Raw genomic sequence first — 18,996 nt, forward strand, 5'->3', positions numbered from 1 at the left:
GAGCTTTGTGGGACGCCACTTGTAACTGGTTTGGAGTCTGACATGGCTCCAGCAATTCTAACCATGTGGGTTCTGTCTTTGAGCCAGTTTGCAACCCATCTAGTGACATAGGGGTTTATATTTAAGCTGGTGAGCTTATCTATAATGCCCGAGTGGGGTATTGTATCGAAGGCTTTTGCGATGTCCAGGTAGGGTGTGTGGACCACCTTCCCCATGTCAATGGCCTTGGTGACTGTTTCAAAGAAATCGACCAGGTTTAAGAGGCAGGATCTTCCCTTAACAAAGCCGAACTGAGTAGGATCCAGTGTCTGTAGGTCCCAAATATCTTTATTTATGAGGTCCATGATGATCCTTTCCATAGCTTTGCAGACCAAGCTAGTCAGGCTTATGGGGCGATAGTTTCCAGGATCCGTTGAGGCACCACCTTTGCGGAGAGGGACCACTGTTGCTGTACGCCACTCTTTGGGTACATATCCTGTAGTAAGGCTGAGATTGAACAGTAGTTTTATGTTTGGGTTTAGCTCTTCTTGGAGTTCATGTAGGACGCAGCCCGGGCCACCATCCTGGTCCCATTGATGCTGTGTTTTTTGCTTTGGAGAGGGTGGCTCTTACCTGAGCATCTGAGATGTCAGGGGGGCAGCACTCTACTGGGATAGATATTAGCCCTTTTGATGGGGAGGGGGGGGAGAAGTTTGCGCTGAACCTGCAGCTAGGATGTTGGCAATGTCTGTGGGTTCGGTGTATTTTTTGTCATTTTGGACTAATTCTGAGCATATCTGGGAATTTCCACCCAGGTTCCTAACATAACTAAAGAAAGCCTTGTGATTATCCTTAGTGTCCTGTGCAATTTTTCTCTCGAAGCTGGCCTTAGACGATTTTATGAGTGCCCGTAGTTTTTTGCTAATACTGATCAGAGATGCCTTCCCTTTTTGGGATTTTGCTCTATCATGTAGTAGTTTCCTCCTTCTATTGTATAGTTTGTTTATGGCTGGGGTCCACCAGACAGGATGTCTGCCTTTGGAGGATTGGGTCTTGGTTTTATTTGGGATTGCATGATCCATGCATTCCTGAAGGTGTTTATAGAATGCGTTTATAAAGGATTCTGCGGTCTGGGCCGTATTTTCCACAGGCCCGGGGTCTTTGAAGGATTCCACCTCGGTTTTGAGGAGTGTGAAATTTGCTTTAGAAAAGTTTTTCACTGTGGTTTTCTGGGCAGGGGGTGGGGTCGGGATGTGAATATCCAGTGAGATTAGTTTATGGTCTGATCTTAACAGTGAGGGATACACTTCTGGTCTGAAGCACAGAGTCCCCATGTTGGTGATGATCAGGTCCAGCATGTTTTCCCCTCTTGTGGGTGTGGTAACAAGTTGTTCAATAGCATTTGAGTTTATAAATTCTAGGAACCTTTGGGCTAGGGTGTTGGAGCTAGAGTAATGCTCCCAGTCTATGTTTGGGTAGTTGAAGTCGCCCAATATAATGGTGTTTGGAGAGACCTTCATATTTTCCAGTGTTTTCAGGAAGGCCGAGTGGGGTTCCTGGGTTTGGGAAGGTGGTCTGTAGCAGGCTATAAACTGGAAGACAGTTTTACCCACTGTTAGTTGCACATGTATAGTCTCTGATGCTTCGTGCTGTGCCACCAACCTGGAGGTGTGGGTATCTTTGACGAATATTGATACTCCCCCTCCTTTTGTGGTTTGGTCCAAGTCTTGGGGCTGAAAAGCATGGTATGAGGTATAACCTGGTAGTGCTGGGGTGCTTTCGGGATCCTTGAACCAGGTTTCTGTTACTGCACAGATATCGATGTTCTCCATGCTAAGGAGAGTTTCGAGTGTGTGCATCTTGAGGTTTAGACTTCTGGTGTTGAGTAGCATTACTCTTAGTTTGGTAACCGCAAAACTACAAAACAATCAAACTAAAGGATAAAAACGTGCTCCGGCACTATGAAGGCTGTCCAATACCTTGGGTGCAAGTAACTGCCACGTAATAAAGTTTAAATAAATTCAAATAAATTTATTGCACACAAAAAGCAAAAAATAAAAATAATTGAATAAAAAATGTATATTTAAATACAGATTAAACACTTTCGTCTCCATATAACTGAGACTTCATCAGAATAAATTACACATACACCAAGCTTCCTTATATATGCCTCAACACATATTTTACAGGGTAAATTACCTAATTGAGGCAGTAAATGGATGTGGATGATTGGTTACGTCACAGTAAAAACAAATTACAAAGAAGTAAAATGCGATTGCATCCATAGACTACTAGGTATATATTTAGAATGCAGAGTACAACAGCATTGGTACGCATATGTTGTGTACAGTATTGCAACTGTAATAAAGCAATAATAAGACAAAAATAATAAAAGAAACTCTGCTGACGAAACTCATATTTTACATTCAAAACTCCAAAAGGTTTTTTTGTTATAAACAAATAAATTTCTATGCTACCTAGCTAAAATCAAAAAATATATAACACTGTGCATATTGTGCTTATCTTAAAAATATGTAGGTAATAATTATAATTTAAATTAATAAATAAATAATTAATAAACAAGTCCTGTTATCATGTCACTTGCTGAACAAAATTATTTATATATATTCATAAAAAATGTATGTAATAAATATTACAAAATATAAATATAGAAAGTTAAAATTAATAAAATGTAGATGTAAAAAATCATGTAAAAAATTATATAAATATATATAAAAATATAAGTAAATATATATATCATATATGTCATATATAATATAAATAATGTAGACAGGAAATACCACATATTAGATCATATAAATATTCAAAACTTTCACATTTTCCAATAACACATATGATTAAATACTAATGTGTATATCATGTAAAACAATCCCAGGTACATGAATTTTGAAAATTCCCACTTTTATCCCTGTTTTTATTATCCATATTTATTAATTTATATTAAAATTAGACGAAAGCGCTTAATCTATATTTAAATATACATTTTTTTATTCAATTATTTTTATTTTTTGCTTTTTGTGTGCAATAAATTTATTTGAATTTATTTAAACTTTATTACGTGGCAGTTGCTTGCACCCAAGGTATTGGACAGCCTTCATAGTGCCGGAGCACGTTTTTATCCTTTAGTTTGATTACTCTTAGTTTCTTATCCCTTGTGATACCTATGGAGGTGGGTTTGTCTTTTGAGCCTTGCCTAAAAAAGGCACTATGGGGGTAACAAGAGCCTTTGCCAATATCCGAAAGCCCAGGGGTGACAGGTGCAAGCCGTCCCTAGCGAAGCATCGTGGCTTGTCGAGCATGTCATCCCAGGCTGACATGCATTGGATCCCCTTTGAATGACACCAATACTTAAGCCAGTTGTTGAAATTGATCATCTTGTCTTCATATTGTGGCATCATTCTTGGTGAGGGTAAGATGCTACTCAACGTCAGGGTCATACCGGCCTGGGCTACATGCTCAGAGAGCTTCTCTATGTCTCTTTTCATGTAGTCCAGGGAGGTACGTCTCAGGTCATTCACACCAGCATGGACAATGACTGAGTCATATTTGTACTTGCCTTGGAGTGACCCGAGTGCTTGTGTTATGTGGCCGGATCCTAGTGCCCGACAGGCAGCTCACCGTGACCTTCTCCTTGTTCAGCCTGGTGAGCGGGATGTCAGTGTGCCTGACGATAGTCACCTATTACAAGTTTATCATGTGTGTCGTTTAGCCTTAAGGGCTGTGACTGTTTGGCACACTGGCTTTGTGAGCTATGTGTTGCACGTGTTTTGGGATAGCGGTTTCTTGGGTGTCTGCTTTGGAGGTCTCTGCTGCTTAGGTAGATTTTTATTTAGAGCCTCCGAGTATGTTTTTGTGTGTTTGTGTTTGGTTTGCTTTCGTGGTAGGTCTATGTGAGACTGGAATTGTAGTGAGTGTGGTTTCCTTCACCTCCTGACTGGTTATGCCATTACTGAGTTGAGAGAGCTTAGCCTCCAGTTTGGCTATATGGTTGCATCTCTCACATGTGTTGGAATTTGTTGGGAGGAGGAGAGGGTTGGCTGTGTACATGAGGCAGTTGTAACATTGCCTCAAGATTCCCAGATTCACCAGCTGGACCGGAGAGGAGATTGACAACTGACCTTTGGACATGCTAGAATAGTATTGGGAATTCATTTATAATTGAAAAAAGGGCCAATGGGAAACAAGGTACTCAAGGGGAGTTTGTGAGGGTGTAGTGCTTTTAATTTTTTAGTGCTGACTTAGTGAGCAAGTGCCAGGTAACTTAAATGCAATGTGTTACAGGTAACTTAAATGCAAAAATGACAAACAGTAACTTTCTTTCAAGTGAAACAAGGAAATAAGTACAGTAATCAATGCAGATATCACTAGGGATCCACAGAAGCGCTGAAAAGCCACGTTTTAGCTGGAATTAGCGTTTCAGGGAAATAACAAGCAAACAAACAACAAGCATGCAAACTAAGCTAGATTCAGCAGGCCTGGATCTAGTCTATGCTACAGCAAACAAGGTGTACCATTTTCAGTAAGAAGCAGTTCAAATATTCAGGCACTATAAGCCTTTAACCAGAAATTCCCAGCTCAGAAGGGCAGAGTCCAGCCTCTCCTCCCACAAGAGTGCAGACGATGAACCCTCTTAATGTAAAATAACTGGTCTGAAGCCCAAGTGCTTAAACTAAAAGGCTTAGAATTAGTTACACCAAGCAGTAGTAAATACAATTGAGTACTTTTAAGATGACGCAAAAGCAAAATAAATTAGGAAGAAACACAAATACAGTAAAAGCAGATTTTTTTTTTTTTTTTAAGTGGAAAGAGAGAAAGGAAAGAGAGAAAGGAGTAGCAGAAACTAAGCTGATTGGCCTTCTCAAATGTTCTCCATGTACTGGGTAGAATGAGGTAATGACACTAGACTGGGAGGAGGGTCCCAGATCAAATTTACACTAGGGGCGGGCAACTTCAAAGCCACCAACTATAAAAACACTATACCAACAGGGAGTGAGGGTGGCAAACAAACTGCAGAAATGTTTCTCACAGCTGAAAAGCAGCAGTGAGCCTTTAAATGTTAGTTTTAAACAGCTAAAGGAGCCTCTAGAAAAAAAGAGTTTAACTGCAACAAGTTATCAGAAACAAACAACCCAACAGATGCTTAATAAAAGTGGACAATTTCCAGTTAATACCTCACACACAGTGAAACTAGCTAGAAAAATACGCAGTACACAAAGTGCTATAAATAATAAAGAAATAAAGAACAAAATAAACAAAAAAACAGGATACTTAATGTTATATATTATAGCTCCGAGTTTCCTCAGTGTGTTTCCTTTGATCATCTCAGTGTGAATTGGCAGAACACTCACAACTGAACTTCTTAGGTAACAGAAAGTTGAAACCTGAGACAGCTTTTAAGAAAGAAATCTCAAAAGAACCAATGAGGTGCTTAGTCTAAGCTGTAGTCCAGGTGACCTCAGTCAGCCAATGACCTCAAACAATTCTCTCTCACTGAAATGCCTGATGGCTTTGGCTAAACCAAGATGTCCCTGAATATGTGCTCAGACACACAGCCTCCACAAACACTAGGCCCAAATACAAGCCTGAATATGGAAATGCTACAAATATCCCCACTGCTTAGAGCAAACTGCAGAAATGTTTCTCACAGCTGAAAAGGAGCAGTGAGCCTTTAAATGAAAGTTTTAAACGGCTAAAGGAGCCTCTAGAAAAAAAGAGTTTAACTGCAACAAGTTATCAGAAACAACCCAACAGATGCTTAATAAAAGTGGACAATTTCCAGTTAATACCTCACACACAGTGAAACTAGCTAGAAAAATACACAGTACACAAAGTGCTATAAATAACAAAGAAATAAAGAACAAAATAAACAAAAAACAGGATACTTAATGTTATATATTATAGCTCTGAGTTTCCTCAGTGTCTTTCCTTCAATCAGCTCAGTGTGAAAATGTAATGGACAGACATAACCTGTAAATCTTACTGTAGCTTGCATATACCCCTTAAAATAATCTCTAAGATGCATAAGTCTCTGGGATGCTATTGGGATTCATGGCTAGGCCTATCAAAGCTGCAGTGGTTGTTAGCCTAATATACACCTATAAACTTGTGTGACTTTTCTGTCTGGAGCTGCACGTATCACGTCAGCACAGGATGTCAAGATGTTGTCTTGTAAGTGTACATTTCAGCTTCTTTGCATTGGAAGTATTGTCTTTGCAGTTCATTTGAGAGACTTTTATCCCTTGTTTGTATCAATACTGCATGTTTAGGTGAAACTAATTTTCTCTGCAGCCGTATTAGAGAGTTAATTAATATACAGTTGTTTACCAGATTTTTATGTAATGTGGCACGGCATGGAAAATTATTTATCTACATTTGTATTCCAGAATCTTTGATTTGCTTTTTCAGTGATGCTTGTAATGTAACACAATTAATACTCCAGACTGTGTGGCTTAGAGTTTGTATGTGAACACATTGCAATGTTGTGAGTAAACTGATATATTTTTGGTCTGTCCATTATTTCAGGTCATCTTTGTTATGGAGGTACACTTTCAGTTCGTAAGTGGGGATTCTCTTAGTGTGATAAGCTGAATAGTTATAGAATTCTGATACAGCTTTTACTAACAGATTTGAAGATGTCATGTGATTTTTTTCAATGTATTGTCATGATCATTTAACATTTACATCAAATGTCTGTTTTTTCCCTAGGGCAGAGGAGCTGGATCTCTCAGTTCCATTCACCAAGCAGAGTGATTGTTATGTAAATCAGACAACTGAAGGCCATCATTGTAAGTAACTGCATACTGAAGACTGTATTCATTTCTATAGTTGCTGTTTGAACGGTTAAATTGCCAAATGCCCATATTGCCCATCTTCTACAAACTGACTACATTTCTCTTCGTCTCCTGCCCCTGCCCCCACACACAATTTTTTTTTATTTCAGCAGTTCTGACACACAACCTGTTTGCTCACTTCATAGTCCTGCATTTTGCCTTTCTTAGTTTGCCTTCCCACTTCTGGGAGTGTTGCATTGCTAAGGATTACTCTCCCACATTACCAGCAACTGTGAATTTTTTATTGTCCATCCACTCGTCAAGATTTCTCTTGAAGAGGGCTAGTGAGGTACTCTGCTTGACGTGAATGGGAAGTCTGTTCCAGAGTATGGGTAGTCTCTGGGTTAGGAACCTGTCCCTCCTGCATGTTCTGTTTGTTGTGGTTGAGGTCCCTGGAGCGTGTGGCACAGAAGGATTGGGATTTCTTCAGATGTAGCATATCTAACAGCTCTGGGTCAGACATGGCTTTGTAGGTCAAGCAGAGATTGCCTCTAACTAGGCGATATGAGACAGAGTATAGCTGGAGCTTTTTGAGTCTGTCCGTATAGGGCATGTGTTTAAGGCCCAGGATCCTCTTAGTGAGGTATTTTTGTGGCCTTTCCAGTTGTTGTAGGTGTCTAGTGAGGTACATGCAAAATGGGGGCATTATATTCTATAATAGGTCTGATGAGGGACGAGTAGAGAGGGACTACCCCCACCTTATATCTGCTGCTACCTGTCAAGGGTACATCTTGGTTACCATTGCTGGTATTCCTCTCCCATTGTTTACCATTGCTGGTATCTTTCTTTCTTGCTTCTTTCCTTTTTGAGTCACTTTCTCCAGTATGTTTGACAAGCCTACTGGCTTCGAGAAATGTACCTCCAGTGGACATAAGATGCCAAATCTAGAAAGCGATCCCTTGATCATTTTCCTTCCTTTCATGTTCGGCACTGCCTGAAAAAGTTTCTTAGCCCTTGGATCTGTCTTGTTCTTATGATCCAATGATGGACAAATCCAAATCACCAGTCCATCGCTCCTCTAGTTCCACTCTGGAGCTGTTCCTTCTCAGATTCATTCTCATTTCTTACAGACCACCTCTCAAAGTGCTTTCCTCAATGTCTTTATACCTCATGTCATCTAGGAGCCTCTGACCGAAGTGAATGTGGACAGGGTGATGAAAAAGTTTCTCCAGGCCCAGATTCAGTTGGAAATTGTACTGGTTCTGTCTCGCATCAGACTCATAAGTCTGCCATTAGCCCAAACTCCACAGTTGATGCCTACACTGATCCAACCTTCATTTTTGGAGCCATCAGATCCAAGAGCTCCAAGTTTGTCTGTGTTGAATCTGAAGGCCTGGCCTTTGTCGACTCCAGTTATATCTCTGATCCAATCAGCTCTGGTATTGTTGGAGTTTGAGGGATTTCAGATCCATAATGTCATCACCAATTCCAGGGGGTTGTGTTCGACTCCTGTGCTATTGGAACCATCCCTTCCATTTGGGACCTTGGTGCTGGACATCTCTGTTTCGACCTGTGCTTTGAGGCAGGAATGTAGTGATGATCTGAGCCATCCTATGCAGCTTCTTTGGCTCCTAACAGGGCAGCCCTTACTTCTCCCATGTCTTCTGCCTTTAAAGTAATGGAGAAAGCATTTTGCACTTCCGTGGAAAAAGCCTACTTACCCCCCACTCGGGTCCACCTTCTCCACAATTGTCTGCTTAGGTCCTCAAGTTTTTTCATCCTGTCCCAACGGGGCAGCCTGCCTGTTCTAGTCTAGAGATGGTCCTCATCCAGGACTTTGCTCACATTTCCAAGTCCTATCCGGAGCTTCTCACCTTGAAGCCTCCTGTTAAGCATATGTGTAAAAGGAGGTACTTAGGTTACCCACAGGAATCCTTGATGGAAGACATTGACTTCGATGAGGGGGAAGGGTACCCCAGATCAGGCAGAAAGGTGGTTGGTCTTCTGACTTTACCTTCCCAGGAGGAGTCAGTGTCTCTTGAGGATTTTGGAGCCAGCACAGCTCTGTCCTGTGTAGTCCTCTCTGCAGATGAGGTGATGGATCTTATCCCCTGCTGGGCTTGTAAGGATCTGGATGTCCGAGATCCTATCCACGATTGGTCAGATAAGTGCTTTGTTGCACCAAAAGATTGAGCCCATTGGAGCAAGTGTCCCCTAGTAGATGCTATGGTGGTAGCAGCGGCCATAAAAAAAGAACTTGCTGAACAGAGTTCTTCAGTCCATCCCCCAAACAGGGAGTCCAGGGCTTGGACAGGTTTGAGAAGCATGTTTATGCATCAGCAGCCTTTGTTGTCCAGTCACTGAACTGTTTGGCAGGGTCTATATTATATCAGCGAACGCATAACTTAGCGAATGCTGTATAATTGACCCAAATATGTCAAAAGACAGAAAGGCCGAACACACAGAACAGCGATTTTTTTTGCTCCGTAAAAAAACAACAAAAAAAAAAACCCCACAAAATAAAGTGGGGGGCTGTGCCCCCCCCCCCCCCACTTAAATATACCAACTCCAAGATCGCACCGCAGTGGAAGAAATGGCAAAGTCCCGAAAATGGCCTAGTGATATTTTTCCCTGGGAAAAAAAAAAACTCTGTTCCGTGCTTTCGGGATTTCACCATTTTGAATAAAAATGGTTGATTTAAACAGCGTTCGCTAAGTTAAGCATTCACTGATTTGATAGCAACCTGTTTGGCACACATCACAATATTCCAGACGCACTTGATCAAGGAGTTTTCCAATGCCTTCTCTGGGTCCATGTTTGCACAGGACTGCAACTAGCCATGCTACAGTCCTTGCCAAATACCTCCATGAGGGTGATTTGTCATTCCTCAGAGGAAACTTCGAGTTCAGGAATTGCCATGAGACAGCACACCTGGATGCACCTCTGTGATTTTGTGGAGCCTTTCAAGTCATCATTCATCAGTGCTCCTTTTGCTGGATCCACCTTATTTGGCCCTAAGATGAAAGAAGCCCTGCAAAGGAGTGAGCAAGATGGGAAGACATTATATGTTTCTCTACCCCTCAAAGGACTTTTTCTTGAAACCAAAGTGGTGGTAGGAAGATGTGGTTCCGTAAGTCACAAGGTTCTTCCCAGGACTCCCATGGGGACAGGTCCCTGGGGGTTGGGGGATCTCCAATGATAGATGTCACCCACATGGCAGAGGAGGCCCATAAAATCAAGGTTTCAGTGGTTGCTTCTCTGAGAAGCCCTTTTAGTATTCCTGAAAGGTTTTCCAACTGCTGTGTTCTGGAGGCAGCTGGAGGACTCTCTTCCGTGCACCCATAAACCTGGACAGCCATCACCAAAGATAGTTTGATACAGAGGATCATATCCAGAGTTTATTACATACTCTTTTCCCTTCAGCCTCCCAGTTGTAAGCAAAAATCCCCAAAGATCCAACCAGGTCGAGGAAAGCAGCAGCTACAGAAAATAGAAAAACAGCTGGCCAAAGGAGTCATCCAGATGATTTCCACTAACCAACAAAGATTTGGAACTTGCTCAAGGTTGTTTTTGGTGACAAAGAAGAATGGGGACCTGAGAACTATCTTGTATGTCAACAGTATGAATTAGTATGTCGAACTGTCATAGTTCCAAGTGGTCACAGTTCAGTCCATTCTGTCACTATTGTACAAAGATGATCGGATGTGCTCGATAGATCTCCAGGATGCATACTATCGCAAGAGAGACAGACAATCCAGGAGATACCTACACTTCTGGCTGGGAGCCAGTCATTATCAATTCAGGGCCCTACCCTTTTGCCTCATCGCAGACCCCAGGGTGTTCACCAAGTGCATGGCAGTGACTGCAGCTCATTTGAGACTGCTGGGATTCTGAATGTCTCCATATATAGATGGCTGGCTCCTGTCTGCTCTCACCAACTCTCTACTCATTTAACTTGCTCCAGCTATGTCTTGAACTAATCATCACAGTTAACTACACCAAGTCTCAGCTCTACCCAAGTCAAGTCCTGGAGTTTATTGATGCTTGTCTGGATAAAGTGACACAGATTGCAAGCTTACCACACACAAGAATAAACACCTTACAGAGTCAAGAATCCCTCATCCTCTCACTTTTCCACCAGCAAGGATGGTATTACAACTCCTTGGATCTGTGGCAGTGTCCATAACTCTTAATACCTCTAGCAATGTATTATATGAGGGTACTGCAATGGACATGACATCCCTTGTCTACACTAATAAGTATTAACAAGATTTGGAAGAACACTTAGCCTGATGGATCACTGTAAAAGAAGTTTCTCAGGACTGCCCTTTTTATTCTTCCACCACCCACAGCGACTATGAGCGCTTCTAAAATTAGGGGATGCCTATTACTTGGGAAGGACAGTCCAAGGCATTTGATCAAAATTAGAGGACAGTCTTCACATTAGTGTCCTCGAGATGAGAGTAATCGTATTAACATTGCGGGCTTTCAAGATGCCCTTCCTCCAGGGATGATTGCCATCCAGACAAACAGTATGTTGGTAGTTTGGTACATCAACAAGCAGGAGGGACCCAGGTCTTGTCAAGATGCTTTAAGAGTTTGGCAGTAGTCAGTCTCTTTCTCTTCTAGTCATTTCCTTTTGGCATTGTATATCCAGGGGAAGTCCAACATGCTTGCAGACAAAGTGATCAGTTCCATCTTACTCCCTTATGAGCGGTCTGTCAACCCTGTGGTGGTGTAAACAATTTTACACTAATGAGGCCGGCTGTGCTGCATTCTCTTTACTTGTAACTACAAGTGCTGCAGGTACTTCGCTCTAATTCCCTCGGAGGGTGAGTCACCAAGAGACACTCACAATTGGCCCCCTAGGCTCATGTATGCATTTCCTCATGCACTTCTAATTCCCATGTTTCTTCAGAAAGTGGCTCACCAGATGAGCCAAGTAATCCTGATTGTCCCATTCTGGCCTCAGCAAGTATGATTTTCTTTCCTGTGGCCTCACTTAGTGCACCTTCCTTGAGTGTTGGTTCATCTGGGCATTCGAACCCTCAAATTCACCATGTGGTTTCCTCCAGTGATGGCTGGATAGTCCAGGTTTTCCTTCCCAGATCGTCATATGCTTGTATCCTGTCAGAAGTATAGAACAGATAGAAAATATTCTCACTTTGGGCTGCCCAGCAACGATTAGACCCCTTTTCAGCACCTATTCCATATGTCCTTGACTTTCTTGGTTTCATTTTCAACAGTGGAGCTAGCTGTTCTACTGTAAATTCCAACTTGCGACCATCTCACTTTTCTTTGTAGGAGATGACCATTTTTCTGTCATCATCTAGAGTGTGCAAAGCTTTTCTCAAAGGTACCTTTTTACTGCAACTTCCTATTGGGGATCCTACTCCTCCATGGGATTTAACAATACTACTTCAAGTCCTGACTTGCCCCCCCCCCCCTTTGAACCAGCTGCGAAGGTGGACTTAGTTTTTGTCTTGGAAAACCATTTTTCTAATTGCAGTCACATCGGCTAGACATGTATCAAAACTCCAGGCTGTCTGTTTTGAGCCACCATATCTGATTTTTCACAAGGTCAGGGTGTCTGTCTGTACTTATCTTTCCTTTATATCTTAGGTGGCTTCAGAAACAGCTTTAAACCAGTCCATCAACCTTCCTGTTTTCTTCCCAAAATTTTCCAGCAAAGGAGAATGCATGCTGCACCTTTTGGATGTTCATAGATAGCTTAGATTCTATCTCCATAGAACTAAAGATTTCAGAAATTCAGACTAGTTCTTTCCTTCCTTTTCTAAATGCCAGGTTGAGTAAATCAGTTTCAAAGGTGACTTTAGCCAGAGGCTAACCAATTGCATTTCTTTTGTCTATAAAAAGAAGGGGTTGAAACTTGCTAGACATCTTAAAGTTGATTCCATCAGGTCTGTGACCCTATCCTCTGATTTTTGGTCCATAGCTTCTATAGATGATATTTGTATAGCTGCTACTTGGTCTAATACTTATACCTTCATTACCCACTACAAGTTAGGCATTTTTTGTAGAAATAGGGCAGTGTTTAGCTCTGCTGTACTGTGGAATATCCTTCCATGAGAATCAGCTTGGGTTTCTCTAGCTGGAGACTCTGCCCCATCAGTTGAGGAATGGATGAAAAAGACAACATCAGATACAAAAGTTACGTACTCAGCATAACGATGCATCTGTGTTGTCTGTTTCTGGCCTTTCTCAACCTCCCACAAATACTGCTTTTGAGAAAAGGATGCTGAACACATTAAAACTGCTGCCTGCTGGCAGATCTGTCACCCCTATTCCCCTTCCAGTCCCCTGCCAAAACTGGTTAAAGCTGGTAAAAAAATATTTTCATTTTATCTGAAGTCTGGAGCCAGTCCCAAATCATTCTTCTATATCTGTAGCCTGTACCTCAAAAAAGAAAAGTCAGCATTCTCTAAAGAGAGAGAGATGCCTGACTCCTATAATTTTGAGGAGGAACTGGAATGAGGTCACAGCTCCCCTCCCCCCACTGGGCATGTTGCAGATGAAGAGGACCTTTTGATGAGGGAATTTCATTGGGGGGGGGGGGGGGGGCACTTGCCCATGAGAAATGGTAGTCTGAAGAGGTATCAGGATCTGTGAAAGAATTTTTGACTGCTCTTTGAGTGGAACGTCTGAAGCCCAGAGTCATTCTTCCATTTCAGGAAGCCTTTTTTGTATGTCTTCGAGGCAGCAGCCTTGGAGCTAGACTCCAAACTCCCTCTGCTCCCAAGACACCTGATGGATTTTACGTAGAGCAAGACCCTCGGAAGTCTTGTACAAGAATCCATTGGAGGATCTGAGTATGATGCTGCTGGATACTGCTAAGAAAGCTAAGCTGGCTTTAGGGTGAAACACCATTTCTAATAACCAGTAAGGTAAAGTTTAGACTAGCTTGGGAAGATAGTATACCCTGCAGCAACCTTTGCCTTCAGAGCCTTGAACTGTCAATTCTACATGATCCAATATCAGAATGAGATTCTTAAGCAACTCCAAGAGGCTTTTGATATAGTCAAAGGCGTCACTCTGAAGGTTACACTTTAAACCTGGTCCAAACTGCTGCTAATTAAATGTGGGTATGATAATGTAGATAGAGACTGTAGAGCTGCTGCTACAAGGTCTGTCATGGGGAGGGATTCATGGCTGTGGCTGCACTCCTTAACTGAAGATAAAATGATCTGCGAGTAATATCCCTATGACCAGAGACAAGGGAAAGGAAAGAAGCCTAAAGATAAAAAGGGCTTTCAAAGGAGGAAATGGCAACAAGAAGGTAAAGAAAGGTGTGAGGTTCATAGGACCAACTCCTCAGCGTGGAATAGCTCTCTCTCACTGTTCTTCCCATCCAATACCCAAATACCCCAACCATTGTACCCTTGCATCCTTCACCAATAGCCCCAAAGGATGGTAAGCTGGCTGGCTGGCCTTCTTCCACCAAAACTGCCTCAGTATAATAAGTGAGTGCATTTTCATTAACTCCAGGGGTAACAGGCTGCAGGTTTTACTCGTGCCAAAGATGCTGGGTATCACTTCTATTTAAAGGGGCTAGAATACTGTGTCAGTCTTCTCCTTCAAGTTATTTTTAGATAGGGAGCTGTAGAATCAGTCCAAGGCAAGCAGGAGTCCAAAGGGTTTCACTCAAGATTGTTCTTGGTATGAAGAAAAGACGGCCTCAGAGACTGACTGTGAGCAAGTCACTTAACTAGACATTGATCCTGGGCTGATTCTGACAAAGGTCTATGGAGATCAGTGTTCTACCCTGGAAAACAAATGCAAATAAAATAAAAAAAAAATGAAATTGTATAAAGATCACTAGCATCATACCGTAAGATCCAGCAATTTGTAGCACAGATTAAATAGGAGAGTATTCATGAGAACACAAGAAAGATTTAACCACCTGAGAACATATGCTAAGTCAATATGTACAATATCTGCAAAAGTAAAAGTCATCTGAATAATTCCACATTAGAGAGAACTATTACAAATGCAGAGGTTGTTTCTGGCAACCCGCTTAGCATTTTAGTGCCCTTGAAGAATAAATTTCCTTTGTATTAAAAAAATATTGTGCTGGTGATATTGCCATAACATTTCCTGAACAAATCAGCTATGCAGTAGGGAATGACTTGCAAACAATAGTTCATATTTACTAGGCATGAAGTCCTGGAGACCATTAATGAGCTAGCTCAAATTCCCAATTGTTTTAAAGCACTGTCTTGTTAAGGGACTTTCTCAATATCACAGAGTTAGTAAATGGTAGGTGAAAAGATTCAAACCCTGCACCTTTGCCATCGGAATCAGCTTGTTAAGAAGTTTAGTCCTCTGCTCTAACTTCCAGAGTAACCATTTTTAACTAAATGCAGAAATCTCAATCCGATCATGGTAGAGAAGACTGTATCACAGTAATTTACAACAATGGTTACACAATGGATGCTGAAGATCAGACGATTCTGTTCATCACTACAAATAATGTAGTCTATATGACATGACCAATGTCAACCCCTCTGCAGTTACGGGAGACTGTAAGGAAGGTACTGCAAAAATATATTACAAAAATCCAACATGTTTAGACTATGTTACACATTCACATTGAAAGCAGACTTAGCATGAGAAACAATAAACTTCTCTTTCCTTGAAAGTCACATTTAGTGAAAATGCATCTGACAACCCATTAAACTATAAAAAGATATGCTGAGATTTATACTCAGTGATTTACTAAAAAAAAAAGTTAATCGAGGTCCGGCAGTGTGGAAGATTAAGGTTATTTCCTTTGCCCCTAAGGTGTAGGGTTTGACTACAGTGCTAACTGGGGCATTACACACCTACCATAAGTACAAATGCTTTGCTCCAGAACCATTCACCAAGCCCACTATCTTAATAATCAAATTCCCATCATCCAAAACCAGTAGTTCTACTCTGTGTACCATTCATTGCACCTGCAGTAATCAAATCCCAGCACCAAATGCTCCAGTTTCTGTTACTGGCTCAAACTGTGCATGTGCACACAGAGACACTGGAGAGTCTGTGTTATTGCCTTAGTGTGCATGCTGAGCAGGACATTCAACTTTTTTTATGTAATTAATGTACTGTAATAGTACATCACATTCTGACTTTACTATTTTTTAATTAGCAGTATGTGATGTCCCCACTCTGGGCCAGTAAGCAAGGAGCCGGAATCCTCACCACTGGCACTGGAGAGGGACGCTCACATGGAACACAAATGGATACACTCATTATTTCCAGATGCAGCTGTCTGCATCAATCACAATTTCTCTTAAGAGCAGACTGGGAATGCAGTCAGTCCAGTGGGTTGGGTCCACAGCCGAGCATCCAAGCCAAGTTCTCGAGAACCCTCTGTGTGAAACCAGTGCTTCATGTCCCTGCTCCAAGCAGCTGACACACACACACACACACACACACACACACACACACACACACACACACACACACACACACACACAAGCTATGCCCCCTTCTGCCCAGATTATAAGGTAGTTACACCGCCACCAAACACTCCAAAGCCAGTTACTCTAAGACTGTTGCAAGGGTACCTAATTATACTGAGTGAAATTAATATTAATACAAATGGTAATGTTGACCAAACAGCCAAGCTTTCAGGAGTGGCCACAGTGTCACCAACAGAGATAAGTGCTCTCAAAGGTTTATTGTCTAAAGGACCAGCCGCAATGAAAAGTTTAAATATATTTAATAATAAAAGAACATGAAAATACTAAATATCTAATTTACAGTAGAGTTTGTCATAGGAAATATTAAAAATAAGACAGATGGACAGGTTCACACAGTTACAGAAATACAATAATTAACTAATCTCACTGTATTTTCCTGACTGATCTAAAGAACTATTATTCCCTGGTTCCTTGCTAGACCTAGGCAAGGTGATGTAGGTGAGAGATCCTTCTTTGTCAGGTTACAAAAAGTGTGCTCTGAGACTTCAGTCTCACCTAGTATTAAACATTATTTTTAGTGATGGATTACAGAATGACATCACATACATTTGGTCATGTGACTTCTGGTTCCCACGCTCCCTCCTTGGCTAGAAGCTGTCAGGATTTAGCACATGTGTGTTAATAATGCACACACAGAGCCATGTTAAGACCTGCTGCAGCTCCCAGAAGTCATAAAATAATTTCAAACCTCCAGAGTAGCAATTAATTCACCCCATTGACAATGCAAGAAGCTTTGTAGTACAGACATTTTGTCCCTGTGGCTATACTGAGAACTGTAAGATACAATCTTTATGGACTAAGGTAATTTAATTTCAAACAATTTTCAAAGTTTGAGATTAACTTATTCTCTTCCAGTATCCTCTGTTAAAACATATACATTTAAGTAGTTACAATAATATGTGTATATTTATTTTTTTGTCCAGCAGAGCACACTGGGGTATATTTGTAACACAAGCAGCTTTACACATTTTCCAACACAAGCGTCTGTACAAATCAGTTTGACATACTAATGACATGTAATTCTTTACAAAATTCCAGCTGGCTGTGCTGGCATATGTTACACACCCACTGCCCTACTTCTACAGGCATAGCTGGCAATACCTCACATCGTCACACAGTATAATGTTTATGTTTGGATAATGTTGGTTTACCATGTATTACCCTATTGCATAAGTGCTGATCATACTGTCTTGTCAGTTACTGCCACAGCAAAATGCACAATGCACATGTTCTTGAGCCATAAGAAGTATTGTCTTTACTGATTGTATGCTGACTTGTCCTGACTGTACAGTTCCCTTGTCAAGTTGACTTTCACCTTATTCAGTGTGGCTACAGTGACAGTAGCTAACTATTCACTGTATGGCAAGAGCTTTCTTCTTTTTTAATCTCTCCAAATGTTTTGAGTTTTTAATACTGTGACAGGAATGGACCCATTCTTGAGTCAAGGTGTAGTTAAAGTTTATGAAATTAGTATTTCTTCATTCTTTGATATTTGCCAGGAGTGCACTTCTTAACACCCACAATATGCCGAGATTTTCTTCCTTCTGCAGTCCATGATATCATTGTCAAAAGAAAAAGTATAGAAGCTAAGGGTTATGTAACAGATAATATGTTTGTAATGGCCACCGTTTAAAAAGAAAATGTGATGGTGGCGATCCTGGGCAGGTGACATGGCACTTCAAGTAGGTTATGCTGAATTGATTCTTTAGTGCATAAGGAAAAGAATATTTGTAACAAAAAGAACACTGCATTGTCTCTTATCACGTTTGAAGTACAACATCCAGTTTGAAAGACAACTTTTATGAAATACTGTGAACGGCATAGCAGTGTCCCTGTCAAGGGTAACTAAACCGTATTAAAAGTCAAGTGAAGAAAGGCTTAAAAGAGGAAAAGATGTAGGAGTAATATGATAACATTTCAGAGATGATGAGGCGATGCAGTGGTGCAGCGGTTAATTTTGTTGCCTCACAGCAAGAGGTTTGATTCTCGGCTTCTCCCAGCATTCACATGGATTTCCTCCGGGTACTCTGGTTTCCTCTCACATTCTAAAGACATGCGTCTGGAGCGTTTCTCCTTGGGCCTCCTCTGAAAACAGGCTCTGTCCTAGTTGGACTTTCCCAGTCAACAAATGTTAAATAAATAAAGATACCAGTAACAGATGAATAGCACTATTTTAGAAAGCAGATACTTGCTAATGAAGGCCCATGCAGTACAGATGGAAGTTGTAAAATACAGATGAACTGATCTTTTTTTTACAGTAGGAGAAGAGTTTTTTTTTTATTACTTCTTTTTTTCAGCAGTTTACTGGCAGATATTCTAAAGTGCCAGAATAATGCTAACAAGCAATGGGATGGGTTTATTTTTGTTAAAACTTGCTGTATTGATTTACATTGACATTTTGCAGAAGAAAATCTGTCTAATGCTTTTAATTTGATTCTGGGGGAAAAGTGAGATCAAATACCATTTTCTTTCACATTTTTCTGCATTTTGTTTATTTCAGGTATTCATCGTTATAAAATCAACAGTCGTCTCTTCCCTGTTCCTTTAGAAGAAGGTGCATCTTGCCCCATCTGTAGAACTCCTCAAGCCAAAGTGTCTACCACAGATCAGCCTGCTTATATCCGGTAAAGGATTCCCTTCTAAATCTTGAAAGAGAACTTAGCCAGCTGTAGAAACATATTAAAGATCCATTTTAAGGCTGCTGCCACTACATCTATGCTTTTTTGTAGCAGTGGTTC

At 41.1% G+C, this 18,996-nt stretch overlaps 1 protein-coding gene across 1 annotated transcript in view; it reads left to right on the plus strand.

Annotated features, from left to right (window-relative positions):
- The window catches only part of LOC122794553 (migration and invasion inhibitory protein), an 889,312-nt gene that overhangs the window by 434,895 nt on the left and 435,421 nt on the right, over positions 1 to 18,996 (plus strand). The window contains exons 6-7 of the mRNA XM_044063041.1: positions 6,706 to 6,785; positions 18,759 to 18,882. Of these exons, the coding sequence (XP_043918976.1) occupies positions 6,706 to 6,785; positions 18,759 to 18,882 (204 nt within the window). The remainder of the gene's footprint in view (positions 1 to 6,705; positions 6,786 to 18,758; positions 18,883 to 18,996) is intronic.

Source organism: Protopterus annectens, chromosome 2.part1, assembly GCF_019279795.1.
Source record: "Protopterus annectens isolate FY-2018-M chromosome 2.part1, PAN1.0, whole genome shotgun sequence".
Classification (NCBI taxonomy): domain Eukaryota; kingdom Metazoa; phylum Chordata; order Ceratodontiformes; family Protopteridae; genus Protopterus; species Protopterus annectens.